We start from the raw sequence: 14,407 nt of genomic DNA on the forward strand, positions 1-14,407 counted from the left end.
GGGGGGTGGGGTTGGGATTAGGGGATACATAGCATTTTATTGATTGAAGAATCAAACCATATGCAGCCAGCCTCCAACAGTTGCTTGTTTTTCAAAAACAATCACAAGTTCACAACTACGTACACACTTTCTTAATAAATAAAGTCCAACAAAACGCAGATGGCAATGAGACGAGGAAACACCTGGCACCCTGCTGCTCTGAATGAACTGAAATCATGACATCCAACAAGTATTTTGCATGCTTTCTGCATTAAAAAAAAAAATTAATGATTCAAATGAAATATGGAGACAAAAATCTCTTCATAAATAATTTCCCAAAATAATCTAGCATGAAACCAACCTGCATAGCAGCAAGATCCAGGTCTCCAGGTACATGCCATGCCCGATCTTTATCAAACGTTGACAAAGGCTCTGGCCCAGACAGTATTCGGTAGAAGTACCTAAATTTACACGTCATAATTTCATATTTATCCAATTATCCATGAAGCTAAATTTTCTGACCATGACTGGACACTTTTGTCCAAACAATTGAATTAATAATCCTTCAACCTTTGTTCAAATCGAGATACTTTTGATTTGTGTAAGCGCATATCATCTCAAAGTTATAGAGTAGTAACATATCTAGTTAACCAATTCAAAAAATTCCAAGTAGTTTTCAAGCCAACCATCCGTGTCTTTCAGACTTTCACTTTCAAAAGGCAACTCTACAAGATTAATATTACTAAAATATTCTTTATAAGAAGGGATTTTCCTATATGCCAGCTGATTTTGAACAGAAACCATGCACACTAAGTTGTTTGATGAAGATCCGGGTTCCAAAAGTCGGAATCGGATCACTTATGGGCCCACAATCAACAAATAATTCAATTTAAACAAACCAGTGGCAGCAATGTAATTATGGCACAACTTAAAAACCCTTTTTAGAATGAAATAGCTAAATGGGGGCAGATCTGGAATTAATCCCAAAGAAAACTCAATTCTGGAAATTTATTTAGTGTTTCCAATAAAGAGTGGCAGAATTGTAATTATAAGTCACCAAGTTAATAAATGGGAAACAAGGAATAACGTGAGATGGGGGAGGGGTATTCTGGAATTAGAAATAAAGAAATTCAAAGGGAATTAAAAAGTAAAGGCAGGGGTATAAATGGAAAAACAGAAGTTAGGATGAGATTAACTCACGATAGAAGTTATCATCTTCAACCTCTGGACAGAAATCAGAGGTGGAGCATGTCACGAAACCAGACCTGATTTGTGGAGAAAATCTCAGCAAGCAGGGCTTCTTTCAATCTGAAATCTTGGGTAAGAATTTGCAATCTTCAGGCTTCTTGAAATCAACAGGGCACTGCTCCAAACTCCAAGGGTTAATCGACAAAGGTGATGCTGAAACAAATCTGGGTGGTGAAAAGAAACCCAACTCTGATTTCAGGTTTCAATCTCGTACCAGGAAGTTTTTTTAGAGATCAAGATCCTAGGGTTTAGCTTGCCTATGACTGAAGACCCTTCGCCCAAAGTTCCAGAACCAATGGATGGGTTGTAATGAGCTTTACCGCAAGAACTCCTCTCAGATGTACCGTCAGGAACAGAGTATCTTAGATCAGAAGGTTCAACAGCAGGAAATAAGAAAGGATTGGGAGGAAGAAGAAGATAAGAAGGGGAAAAGAGAAGATTTCAGAGGGGAGGAAAGTGGGAAACCGATAGCCATGGGCCATACCCAAAATTCTCAACCAAGATTAATTTTTCAAAAAAACTAAAACTGAGTTCTTCTCCATTACAAGGCTATTTAACGAAAATAATGACATAACATTGGAAGCTAAATAAAAATGGAAACTAAACCTAAATAGCAACTAAAATAAAAATCAAATCTAAATAAAAGACTGCCAATAAAATCTCTAACCAATAAAGGAAAGTAAATACCCCAAATCAAAGAGATCCCTTCCATCGCCCAACTGCATCATTGTTTCATATAAACAAGGAATACATACTGTTTCCTTGGCAGGCACCAAGGCAAGCCTATATTGACATGCCTGGCATTCATCATCTCATAGCTTACTTAGCACTTGATTTTTAGTTGAATTGAGTGGAGATATTGTCCACATCTAACATAATAGAGTCAAATGGTACATTTCAGCTCAGATAAATTTTGCCGATTGGCTCATAAAAAGCTTTTAAAAATGCATGAAGAGAACCATTGTCAAAATGGTTTGAGAGCTGAAACAAAGGGTGAAGGTCAATACTTGGAGGGCCACAAAATTCGATATGTGGCCAACCAGACAGTACCCTATCTACCTAAAGGTAAGAATGTCAGATTGGCTTTCTGCATAACTCAGATCAAGGGCTACCAAGCAAATCTTGGCCAGGGCTTCATAGAAGAAACCTTTCCACAAAGTTAAAATTTGTACTGCAATGATACGTACGTTCTTTCTAGAGCTTTATATCTAGCATGAAAATCAGCTGGGACACATCGAACATCGATCACCAAAATGTCACCTTCACTTTTCTGTCATTAGCAAAAACAAATTGAATGTTTTAAGACCTGCTCAACAGTTTAATCATGGATTATGTCTATAATTTACTATCTATATATATATATATATATATATCAAAACTGAGGATTAAAAAGCTCTGTCCTCCCTGGAAAGAATTATAGAGTTTACGTAACGGCATAGGAATCCACAAAATTACTGCTCCTCCGTTCAACCTAGGTTAATATGCCATCTGTTTTTGAATTACTTTGGACTCTTGAGTGAAAAGTAATTCAAATTTAATAAGTATGATGAGTTTATTTTTAAGTACAAAGGACATTGAGAAAGATGCATAGAAACTTGCTAGAATGAAAGAAAGGCATGTAGAGACCTAGATCATGTCAAATGCCATAAGAATGAGGATCTAACTGCATATTAACAGTTTCCACAGTGTATTTTTTTCCCCCTTTTGGGGAGGAGGTAATAAATTTTTCCAGCCAATCCAAATGTATCATGATACGCATCTTCACCCAAAGCCACACCAATAAGAAAACTGATACCAAAAATCTAAACAGTGACATTGTCTATGCACAGGAAGTAATACTTCTCAACTTTTGCTCTTTTTGATAAGATTTGGAAAACCATCTACTTTGAAGTGAGCTCCAAACTCGGTTGCCTCCGACACTGCATGGTCCTCGACTCCCCAAGGAACAGGCTCATTGTTGTCTCTTGGGGTCTCCCCCTATCTATCATATCCCCTCCCCCATGATGTTTCCCTCTTGTCGTTCCCCCTTCTAGTTGTATTTCTGCTGTGGGATTCCCTTTGAGTTTTTCTGCCTTCCCTTAATTTGAGGGATTTAGGCTGAGTCCCCTCCCCTCCCCTTCTTTTTCGCCCCCTGTATATTCTTTCTCCTGCTTAGTAATGAATTTCTTATTCATCCAAAAAAAATATCCCTAATAATAATATTTTTTCAACTTTTTCAGTTCTCAAACCAGTTCCTTTTAATAGGTTATTCGTACAAACAAAAGTATATAGGCCACAACCAAAAGATATAACAAACAATTGACAAGAATAAGGGAATAACTTGGTAATTGTATGATGATTCCAATAAATATAATACACTATAACATGTCACGAATCACGATAACACTAGAAATGAATAAGTATGTCAACAAAACCACAGTAAATGCAAATATACTACCCCATCTCATATCCATGTGCAGAGGAAATGATTACTGATCACATAAAAATTTGCACAACATTATTTGTTCAAGTGCCAACAGGAAAACAAATCTTTCCCATAACAATGTTTGCAATGAAATATCCACTGAAACAAAATATAAGAGCAAGATAATGAAGAGAACAATAACCCATTTTGTCTAAGACTTGAACAATGAGTAAAAGACACACCTGTAAGAAATGATTCACTGCTCTCCTAACAATTGTAGGTTCATGAGGAGCCAACTGCATTTTAAGAAAAATATTATTGAAGTGGTTCTTCAAATGTTCAAATACAAGAAATCAAGGATATGTTGCGATCTGCTTATTAAAATCAAGTATCATAAATGTAACCAGATATAGGCAAACGATGCTTCTATGACAGACACTGCCACTTTGTTTCATATAATGTCTACAGACTTGAAAATTTCAAAATTACCCCAAAATCCACAAAAGAAACTTTGACATAAGAGGTATTCACAGAGAGAGAGAGAGAGAGAGAGAACTCCATTGTGACATAAGAGAGTCTCCTTACACTGAACCATAGTTCGAAATATCAGTCAAAACCACTGAGATTTCGTGAAATTTATCAGTTTCGATGAAGGTCGAAACAAAACTGGGTGCAACTCAATAGGAATGCAAGGTTTCAACCAAAATTTTGGTTTTCGACTCAGTTTCGGTACAAAAAATTATATATAAAGTGCTGTTTCAATTGAAATGGGTTGAAATTTTGACCCGTTTCATGAGTTTCGAGTGGTTTCTCCTGTTAGAGGGGGAAAACTCCCCAAAAAATCTGGATTTGGTACTTTTTTCCAAATCACCAACAAATCTTTGGTAGAACAATGTGTTGGGGACTACTACTGTTAGTGTACGAGCGTTTCTACATACAACAACAAGTCTACAACAACGATTTGCCACATTTGAGCAAGATTTGTGGAAGTTTAAATCTTAAGTATACCCTTCCTGAAACTCTATATGGTATTGACAAAGTTGGAGGCACAGATTTGTAGGGATGTTGTCACCTTGGTTGTACACACAAACATTTGCACTTGTAACACTATTACATTGTGTAATATTAAATGGTTTTTTATCCTTCTTAATGCATATTTTAGTTGTTAACTGTAAATAGAATAGAAGAAAAAGAGAGAGAGACATGCGATTGTGGAGCAAAGGGAGTCCCAATCGATGAAATTGGAGCTGCCCACCTTCATTCATTAAATAGAATAACTATTACACATGTCCTCTTAGGAAAAGGAAAGAACAGAATAGGAAACTAAACTAACTACTAACTTCTAACCGTATTTAGTCCTAATAGGACTAGAATACCCCAAGGGAGAAGTCTCGCAAATTGCGCTAGACTCCTCCTCCTCGCTATAAACTTGAGACTTCTAACATTAACATTGAATTATAAATGTTTTTAATACTAAATTATGTGTAGAATAGGCTATAATTGAGAAAGAGGGCGGTCCTTGGTGCGGTAAGGTTGCTCCATTGTGACGAAGTGGTCACGGGTTCAAGTTAGGAAACAGCCTCTCTGTGAAGTGGGGGTAAGGATGTGTACATTATGAGTTTATGACCCTCCCCAGACCCCACAATGGCAAGAGCCTCATGCACTGGATACGTCTTTTTTTTTTTTAGGCTATATTTGAGAAAGTAAATTATACTACCATTTTAGGTACAAAACTACAACATACACTACAAACCTAGGGATGAAACTAAAATTCCATTTTTGGTGTGTTTTTTTACAATTTAACAGTTTCAATATGTTTAGAAATGCTAAATTAGGGTTTCCCTGAAGTTTCGGGCCAAAATATGGCCATTTGATCACAGCAATGGCCAACCGAAACATATGGATATAAATTGAATTTCAGTCGAAACCAAAATCTTGAACCTTGTTCTGAACATGAAGAATAATGCCATGCAACAGTTCTTGGATATAGCACAGATTAGATTCAGTCCCAATGGAATAAAATAATTGCAAAAACTGTTTAATCCATTGCAAAGACAAATCTGAAGTGCTCCCAAAAGATTAAAAAAATGACTGAAGCATCTGAACAATAAAAGATAGAACAATTGAATAATATAGAGGGCATAATTGTCAAGGTGCCAAGGCGACCCAAGGCGGCAGAGAGGCACCAAGTCGCTTAGGTAAGAACAAGGCGCCCTATTGTTTTTTCCCCTCCTATCCAATGTATCTAGCATAGACACATCATAAACATCATAGGTAAATTAATAGCCAATTAAAGAAACCAACAATTAAAGATAAATTAACATCATCTGTTGTAAGACTAATTGATTGTTCACAACAAACTAGCAGTAAAAAATAAATTGAAAACGGAAGATACTTCAGTTCAATGATTTTTGATATCACATAGGATCAGAATTGATACCAGCGGAGGATTAGCAATAAGCAATAATGGTATAACTAAATACAAAAATATAGCAAGGTTTAAGATTCAATGTTCCATGTATGGCAAGCATTATAATCATGTACGCCACCATTAGGAACAGAATCTAAATTATATAACAAAAAAAATTAAAATAGAAAACACAAAACATCATAAGGAACTTGTCCAACCACCTAGGCGGACCTATCCAAGGTGATGCCTAGGTGGCCATCCAGTAAGGCATGGCATAACCTTGACACCCTAAAGGCGCCTGGATGCCTAGGCGACGCCTTGACAACTATGGTAGACAAAAAAAGCTCAATTTTGGCACTGCTGGGGTTAGTTTGCTAAACTCATCAAATAAAGGATGCAAGTTAAATAATCTTTTATAGGAACAAAAATTTCTAGGCGGGCACATCTTGAAAGGTTATCTAGGTAGGTACCTGGTTCTGTAACATGGCAGGTCAGATGGGGACAGTAATTTCGTGAACAGGTGGACCCCAAGTCCTCTGCTCACATGTCAAATTTCAGCCCAATTGGAGTTGGTCAAGTGGTATAACAACTAACAAGGTATAGAAAATTACGGCTAGGGAGAGGGTGCATGGCAATAAATGAACAGCTGACAAGTACAAGGATGCATGGACATACATGGGATTCTATTTTATTAAATTTGAGTCTAAAATTTGACGTGCGGACATCCAGACCACTCCCTATATATCCAATAGTTGGAATTGAGCACATCACACCTCCACATGGCAGAAATAGGAGCCACCCTGTGTACCCTCACAATGTGTACAAGCACAGAAAAAGTTTCGCCACCTTTTCTAGCCCACAACAACAGCCCATTATTCATATGATCAACTTGAAGCAAATTTCAAAAGAATTCTGTTCAAGAAGCAATGGAAACAATAGCTTGAAAAAATAGCATGAAACCAAAAGATCCATTATCTGAAAATGAGAAACTAGCCATTTGATTTCTTCCCTCCACATTAAAATCACATGCTACCTAAACTGAGGGGGAAGAATAGGTTTTCAGATAAGTCCAGAGAACTTACATATAAAGAATCATTGGTCAACACAGTCTTCACTGAACTCACAAATATAGACAAGCTTATGGTCACAAATATATGCCCATTTAGATCCATAATTTTCCTTCTCATCAAATACCATATGTTTTTTCATGGCCTTTCCACTGTGCTCTACTTTACACACTGGACTGTGGAGGGTGCGCACACTATGAAGGGATGCTTCCACACAACTAGGATCATAGTTCTAAATATAAGTTACGACCGAAATTTCCCAATTTCAAGCAGGGTCGAAACAAAACCATGGGTAGAATTGAAAATGTTACTGGTTTGGACCAATCTCAACTGGTTTAGACAATATTTCACACATTTTGGAAGTTTCAATCAGTTTATACCAATTTTGACCAGTTGAGTCTTTTGATCAAAGCCCAGTTTCGACCAGTTTAAGTAGTTTTGAGCAGTTTTGACCAGCCCATGAAAATGATGACATGTCGAATTTTGCCCCAATGTACCAGGTTTTGACCCGTATCTCGGTTTTCGAGCTGGGTTGAAACCTAGCTCGAGATCGAAATTCTTATCCTTGACTAGGAGCACCCCCAGAGACTCCAACTCAAGAGTTCTACCCTCACAGTTTAGCATTCTTATCAACTCACTGAACTGGTGCTTAGCCAGAAATTTAAACATATCAAAGCTTAATTGGCAAAGACAATTGGATAACAAGAAAATGATAAATGGGGAATAGTACCGATTCCCCAGGCTTCCTTTTGCTTACACGCTCCACATCTACATGGCAGACATTTGATAAGGCATGAACTCCTGCATCCTACATCAGTCCACATGAAACACCATTTTCAGATCAACGCAATAAGATGGAAGTGTTTAAGATAAGCAAGACACAATAAATACCATTAATTAACAATACATTTCTGGGTCTGAAGCAAATATATTAATATTAAGAAAAATTAATAGAGTTATTGTCCATAACAAGCAGCAGATCAATAAAAGAGACAATAGCTGTAGTTAGCTGGAAGTTTCTACATGGCTTGGTAACATAAAGAGCAGAAATTTTTGTTATCAAAGGACGAAGAGGCATGATGCCAGTCAAAAAAATCCTACGTGTAAGCTAGCACACTGAACCATTCTTTGCATGAATGGATGAATAGTGAAGTTCCATTGACCTGTTAACACCTTTCAAAGCACTTTCTAATGGGAGTCCAGAAAAAAGCATGTAGTAAATCCATTTCTTGTTATGCTCATAGCTAGTGAATAAGGATACGAGAAAAAAAAAAAGTATGGATGTGCAGGGGTGTTAAATGGGCCTCAATTTGAATCATACTTTCAAAAATACAACGTTAAAATTTGCACACAGTAAAACTGAGTTTTTTTTTTTTAAAGTTGGGGGTTTACAACATGACAAAGGAGCCCTCTCTTCCTTCTGCATATCAACAGTGACTAATTTGGAACCGAACCCAAGGCAACTAGGGAGAGAATAAATACAATAGAGCTTGCAAAATTTGGCAAAGATTGTGCTGGGAATGAATGTGGTGGATCATAGGGATTGCTACATTGATTGCTCTAGATCCAACTATAGTTGTTGGAATAGGAGAAGACCTTTTTTTTTTAACCCGAATATTATCTAGGACCTGGGGAAGCCCCTAGAATTTAATTGAAATAAGCATAAAAAAGAGAATACATGGGGGACGTAACCTGCCTTACCCCAAACCTGCAAAGACAAATCTCTTGCTCTCACCATACCTAAACAACCCCAAACAAAAAAAATAAAAAATTACAACGAAAAATTGGCAAGTAGCTCTATCTTCCCGAATGATACGACTAAGACCCCATTCGGAAGCATCTCATTCAAATGAAACGTGGTATTATCCAAGGCTTCACAAGCTAACTTAGCCAAAAAATAAGTTCATGATTACTCTCTCGGTACGAAAATGAGATGTCTGCTCTAAGAGAGTCACAAAGAGAAATCGCCTCCTGAAACCAGTACCAACAATCCACAACTAACATGATCTCTAAGAGATAGAATTCACAATTAATGAGAAATCATAATTAATATAAAGTCCACAATTCCCACGTCTGCGCAAAAATGGAGGCCATCCTGAAGTGTTCTCATTTCAGCCACAGAATTGGAACAAACCCCGTAAAAATTGAGGATGCCAAAACCTGCGCCTCCCTATTCCTAATTATGCCTCCACCTCCACTAATCCCAGGATTGCCTTTACTTGCACCATCAACGTTAAGTTTAACATCATTAAACGGAGGACACCAGAAAATAGGAATAAGAGCCTTTTGTCTAATAAAAGGGTTCAGAAGAAGAATCTGACCGATGAGGCCATCTAACATGGAGGGAATCTTTGTAAACATCGAAGGGTATGGGATTTCTTGAAGCTACAATTTCACCTTTTCAATAATGGACCCTGTTGTACGGGAGCCTTCCCTATGCCTTAGTTGTTCCATTCCTTCCACAATTCCCAAACAATTAGGGAGGGAACCGGTCCTGTAATGTATTAGCAAATGCCATTATTGTCAACTTGGGAATGCCAAAAAAATAATCTATTTCAAACATCCTGGGTTGAACAATTTTCACATCCAACAAATTCCCAAACTGTAGCGGTTGTTCCTCCTTTAACAAACACATGGGTGGCGGACTCTCTCCATGGCTCCCTGCAAAAAAGTCATCTAGACAAAAGGGGCACTCCAATTTCCATCAAATCGTCATCAATAGGGATCTTACCATTGATGATTTGCCATGAAAAAAACGCAATTTTTTAAGGGAGAAAACGATTGCACGTACACTAATTATAATTAATTTTTAACCGAGGAGATCGAACCACATTCCATGCCGATTTGATGGTGAAAAAGCTATCATTAAACCAGCCTGTCAGCCCTATCATGAGTTGGAGAAGACCTCATGAACAGAAATACCTGAACATGTATGTACAGTATCAAGCTTTCTTGCTTTTGATCCGAATCCAACTATTGGTCAGAGCTTTTCTTCTCTTCTGGTATTTTGGGGCTCCGTCACTTCTGTGAGATTGAATGTTAATTTTTGCCTTGACTGAATCTGAATCAGTTATTGTCAACTATGGTTGATTTTGTTTATTAATTTTTGTGCAAGAAACTCTCTCTCGGAAAGGAGGACACAAAATTGAACATGCTTCTTTTCCTAAATAACATGTAAGTGAATGCTGCTAAAGAGGAGGATAGGGGGAGGAGAGAGAGAGCAAGAGATTCTAACTGACCAGTTCTACATGCTTAATTTTATTTCTATTAGTAGTAACATATCTACAAATGTATCCTATTGCTACATTCTTGATTTTACTGTTTCAGTAAAATAACCCATACACATACATGTTTCTATATTTTTGTCTACGTTTTTTTCTAAGGAAAAATGTGCATTGCTTCAATTGTGTGTGCACTACGCTTTTTGCACCTCACCCCTCAGGCCATTTGCAGTGCCATGTGGCTTGTTTTTGCTTTTCGCATTTGACAACACTGGTTCAACCTGTCGCTCGTAACGCAGGTACCCAGGAAAATGTGTAGGAATTGCAAAAATCTGAGGTGTTGTTTGGAACAAGGTCCACCATTCTACTAGATTGATGGCTAGTGTTAAATAAAAATTCACAAGAATGTAACCACGGAAGTGCTTTTTCTTGTGGCAAAGCATGAACTTACAGTTCGACTCGAGCAGAAGATTGAAACAGGTTTTCCGACAAATTTCTGAAAAGCCTCCTACATGAAACAGAAACAAAATAAAATCAACACCAAGGAGAAAACAAAATCGAAAAGCGAGAGGTAAATTTATGAAAAGAAAGTTACCTCAAGAACGCCAACAACGGTTCTGCAATTAAGTTGCTGCTGTGAACCAGAAAAGCGAGTTCCGATGTACTCGACTGCGATTAAGTATCTCTGGATTCTAGGGTTTTGATTCATAATTTGGCTATTATCAGATTTCTCATTACCGGAATCCTCAGTTCGTGCGATCTTCGATGGCTTCTCAGGTGATTCTGAATCAGAATCCAGAGAGCGCTTGGATTCTTCTAGAGAATTTGATGTTGTGCGTGATTGAGGCCTAAGACAGTTCTCCATCTGCTGCTTCACTCCTGTTCGCCAGTGTTTTTTCCCGCCTCCATGGGCTTCGGGCGATTGAAGCAATGAAGCCTAGAAGATACATTTTAAACACAAGGGAAAAGGCTCGACTCTCCCCCTACCGCATCAGGCTCGTATGCAATTGCTCCCATGAGCTGTTTGTAGCATTGTTCTATGTATCGGTGTCGGATCTGCCATATTATATTAGTATTGATCTTAATTGATATCGATACTTGACCGATCTAGTCGCTTATTAGTATCGTTTCAAGGGTAAAATCGTGAAGAAAATATACATTTTTTGAAACGTAAAGACAATACTGACCTATATGATTCGATCCAGGTCGATATCTACCGATTCTTGGTTTTGGAGTGTTTTAAATGAATTAAATTCTTTTAATAAATTAAAATAAATAAAAAAAGTCCCAACAAAAGAGGTGAAGGAAGAGAGAAAAAAAAAAAGAGAAATGAGAAAAAAAACATAAAGACAAAAATATGAGAAAAGAATAAGGGAAAGAAAGAACAGTCCAACAAGTCAAGATAATCAAAGCTATATGAAGCTAGCTACATGGATCATTACCCTCTAATCGGTTCTATCCAAGGTCATACTTGAGACAAGACCAAGACTAAGCATGTCATTCCTCACCACTTTGCATATAGTTATTTTAGGTTTGTCCCTAGCTCTTTTTGTTCATTAAATTTGAATATAATCACTCTTTCTTACTTTGAACTTTTGAATTATATTCTCTTTGATGGTCATTGGGTCATGGATAGGAATAGAAGTTGATACAAAAATGTAAATAAATTTTCTTTTGTGCAAACTTTTGATTTCTTATTATTTTGTGTGCTTAATGGTGTTGTTAAGAAATTTTTATCTAATTCCTCTTTTCATAAAAGTAGGTTGGGTGATGAATTATCGTGGTGGTGGATGTTTTGGCATAATCGATCTATATGGTACGTTCGGTAGACAACACATACCTTATCATAGTATGTCATTATAAGCTTATGGTTGATTTATAGTGGTGCGTCAGATTGACAATCGGCACTTATTATAATTAGCCATAACTTGTCAATCTTTTTACATAGATCTTTGCACTCGCCTTGCTTGGAATCTCCATGTAGCAAAACGACCTTATTAATTTAGAATAAGGTTTTGGATGTTGTTGTTGTCGTTGTTGCTGCTGTTACTGCCACAATGCAACCTCCATGGTTGGGCCCCTCTTAGCATAGAAAGGGGAAAAGGTTTAAGTGGGGGAGTGTGGCCCTTGTGCCCAACATATAAGGGCGAAATGATCGGCCCACCCCTATGAAATGGAAAATGACATCTCTAAAGATGTTTCCTCAAGGACTATCATTGGCCCTCATGCAAGTATAGAAACTACACTTTCCCACAGGTAAAGCTTAAAAAAAAAGGAAAAATCTAAAGCAAAGGAGTTAAAACATAAACTTATATACATCAAAAAAATAAAAGAAATAGTGTTCCATGGCCATAAACTAGTACTTTGGTCCAAAATGAGGTTATGCAAAACAGTGGGGTACGTTGCTCCAAATTTCTAACACGCTCCATCCATTTTCCTTAGCTGACTTCAGACCATGGAGGAGGGACCATACATCAGCTTCATAATTTTTTTCTGTTACCATATAACCCATATAGAGTGAGACATTTTCCTTTGAAAATAATAGTCTTTGCCCACCCTGGTTCTTTAAGAACAGTGTTTGTAGCAATTAGATTGTTTGCATTAGGAATGGGGGAGGATGGTAGATGTGGAATTGTCTAATGTGGACTCCCTGGAAGTATTGATTGATTGACCTAATTTCGTGAGTGAACAACATCCAATAATTGACATTGTGCAAAATGATGTGAGGATTGGACTTAACTTGCACTTGAACAACTTGATTCCTATGAGACCATATGTAATAACAAATTATTATAAAGGCATGGAATTTTTATTTTTTTTTTCATTTTCAGGAATTGAAGTCTCTGTTCACAGTGCTAAGGGATTCGCAAACCAAAATCATTTTATAAAATCACATGAAAGGAAAATATGCCAAATTCTTTCACAATTAGAGTGATAGAAACCACAGTTCAAGTGAATGCCCCTCCATTTTCCCATAATTTCATTTGTGGGATGTCCAAAAATGAGTCTACAAAAGAGTAGCTTAAATTTTAAGTGTAGTTTGAGTTTCAAGAAGAACCGTCACCAATGAAAGCAAAGGGAGGACATGTACACCTGTTTGAGGTGTTAGATTAACCTTGATTGACATATTTTTGCCATTCATATCCTATACATTAAAAAATTATAGAAAAACAAAATATGAATAAGAGCCCTAAATTCTTATATAAAATTTCAGAGTTAAATTTTTAATCGGGGTGGCTAGGGTTGGACCAGGCTGAGGCCTCAACCCGAGCCAGACCCTAGGGGTTTTCAACCCTATCCCACCCTCAGGGTCAAAAAACTTGACGCAAGCCTTGTTCCAATTCAAGACTGACCAAGGTTGATTCGAATTGTCAGAACCAAACTCACCCCTACGAGGTATTACATCTTCATTGCCATTCCCTGATCCTTCAGTGGCACTGGTGTCCACTTTGCTTACCTTGAAGCATGCAGTCTGCTACCGTTAATTGAAGATTTGGGAGAGAGTTGCCCAGTTCATAGCTGGACCGACGGCTGGAATGCTGGAGGTGTTATCGGTTGACAGAACAAAACAAAATGGGAGCATTACTCTTGAGTGTTGACAATGGAGAGTTCTGCAGAATCTCTTACTTCGATTAAGTATAAGTATTTCAGAAGCCACATTTGCACAACCATTTTTTTCTTCGCATTAGTTTTCAATCATTTGTTGATTGTTAATTTCTCGATGATTTGTAGACTTTGTTTTCAATTCTATCTCACACTTTTTTGTTCCCCACATGAATAACATTTCTTTTATCATTTCAAAATATTTATATCTGGGATAAAGTTTTCTATCGAAAAGCGACCCTAAGCCACAGACATAGGGGCACATTATGACCATCATACCCCTTAGCGTCGCACCTACCCTTGTGTATGACACACTTACCTTTTTATTTGTTTAGGCTGCGTTTGGTAACTTTCTGTAAAAATATTTCTGAAGTTTTTTCATTCTATAGGAAAGAAAAAGCAGAATAAAGCATTTGGTGCATTTATAGTGTGTTTCGTTTTTTTTGTTTTTAAAACAAAACATGCAAAAAAAAAA

The 14,407-nt window shown here is 37.2% G+C and overlaps 1 protein-coding gene across 3 annotated transcripts in view; it reads right to left on the reverse strand.

Annotated features, from left to right (window-relative positions):
* The window catches only part of LOC122057737 (tRNA pseudouridine synthase A), a 22,418-nt gene extending 11,118 nt beyond the window's left edge, over nt 1-11,300 (reverse strand). For 2 of the 3 annotated variants that reach the window (XR_006133605.1, XM_042619967.1), the window contains exons 1-7: nt 10,925-11,299; nt 10,781-10,837; nt 7,839-7,916; nt 3,874-3,927; nt 2,415-2,497; nt 341-440; nt 183-245 (exon numbers count right to left, since the gene is read on the reverse strand). Coding sequence is in view for 1 of the 3 variants with exons in the window: in XM_042619967.1 (XP_042475901.1) it covers nt 183-245; nt 341-440; nt 2,415-2,497; nt 3,874-3,927; nt 7,839-7,916; nt 10,781-10,837; nt 10,925-11,194 (705 nt within the window). In the remaining 2 variants the exon portion in view is untranslated. Of the gene's footprint in view, nt 1-182; nt 246-340; nt 441-2,414; nt 2,498-3,873; nt 3,928-7,838; nt 7,917-10,780; nt 10,838-10,924 lie in introns of all 3 variants that reach the window. The other variant, XR_006133606.1, reaches the window with a different exon arrangement.
* Nucleotides 11,301-14,407: the final 3,107 nt, after the last annotated feature.

The sequence above is a fragment of the Macadamia integrifolia genome, chromosome 12 (assembly GCF_013358625.1).
Source record: "Macadamia integrifolia cultivar HAES 741 chromosome 12, SCU_Mint_v3, whole genome shotgun sequence".
Taxonomy (NCBI): domain Eukaryota; kingdom Viridiplantae; phylum Streptophyta; class Magnoliopsida; order Proteales; family Proteaceae; genus Macadamia; species Macadamia integrifolia.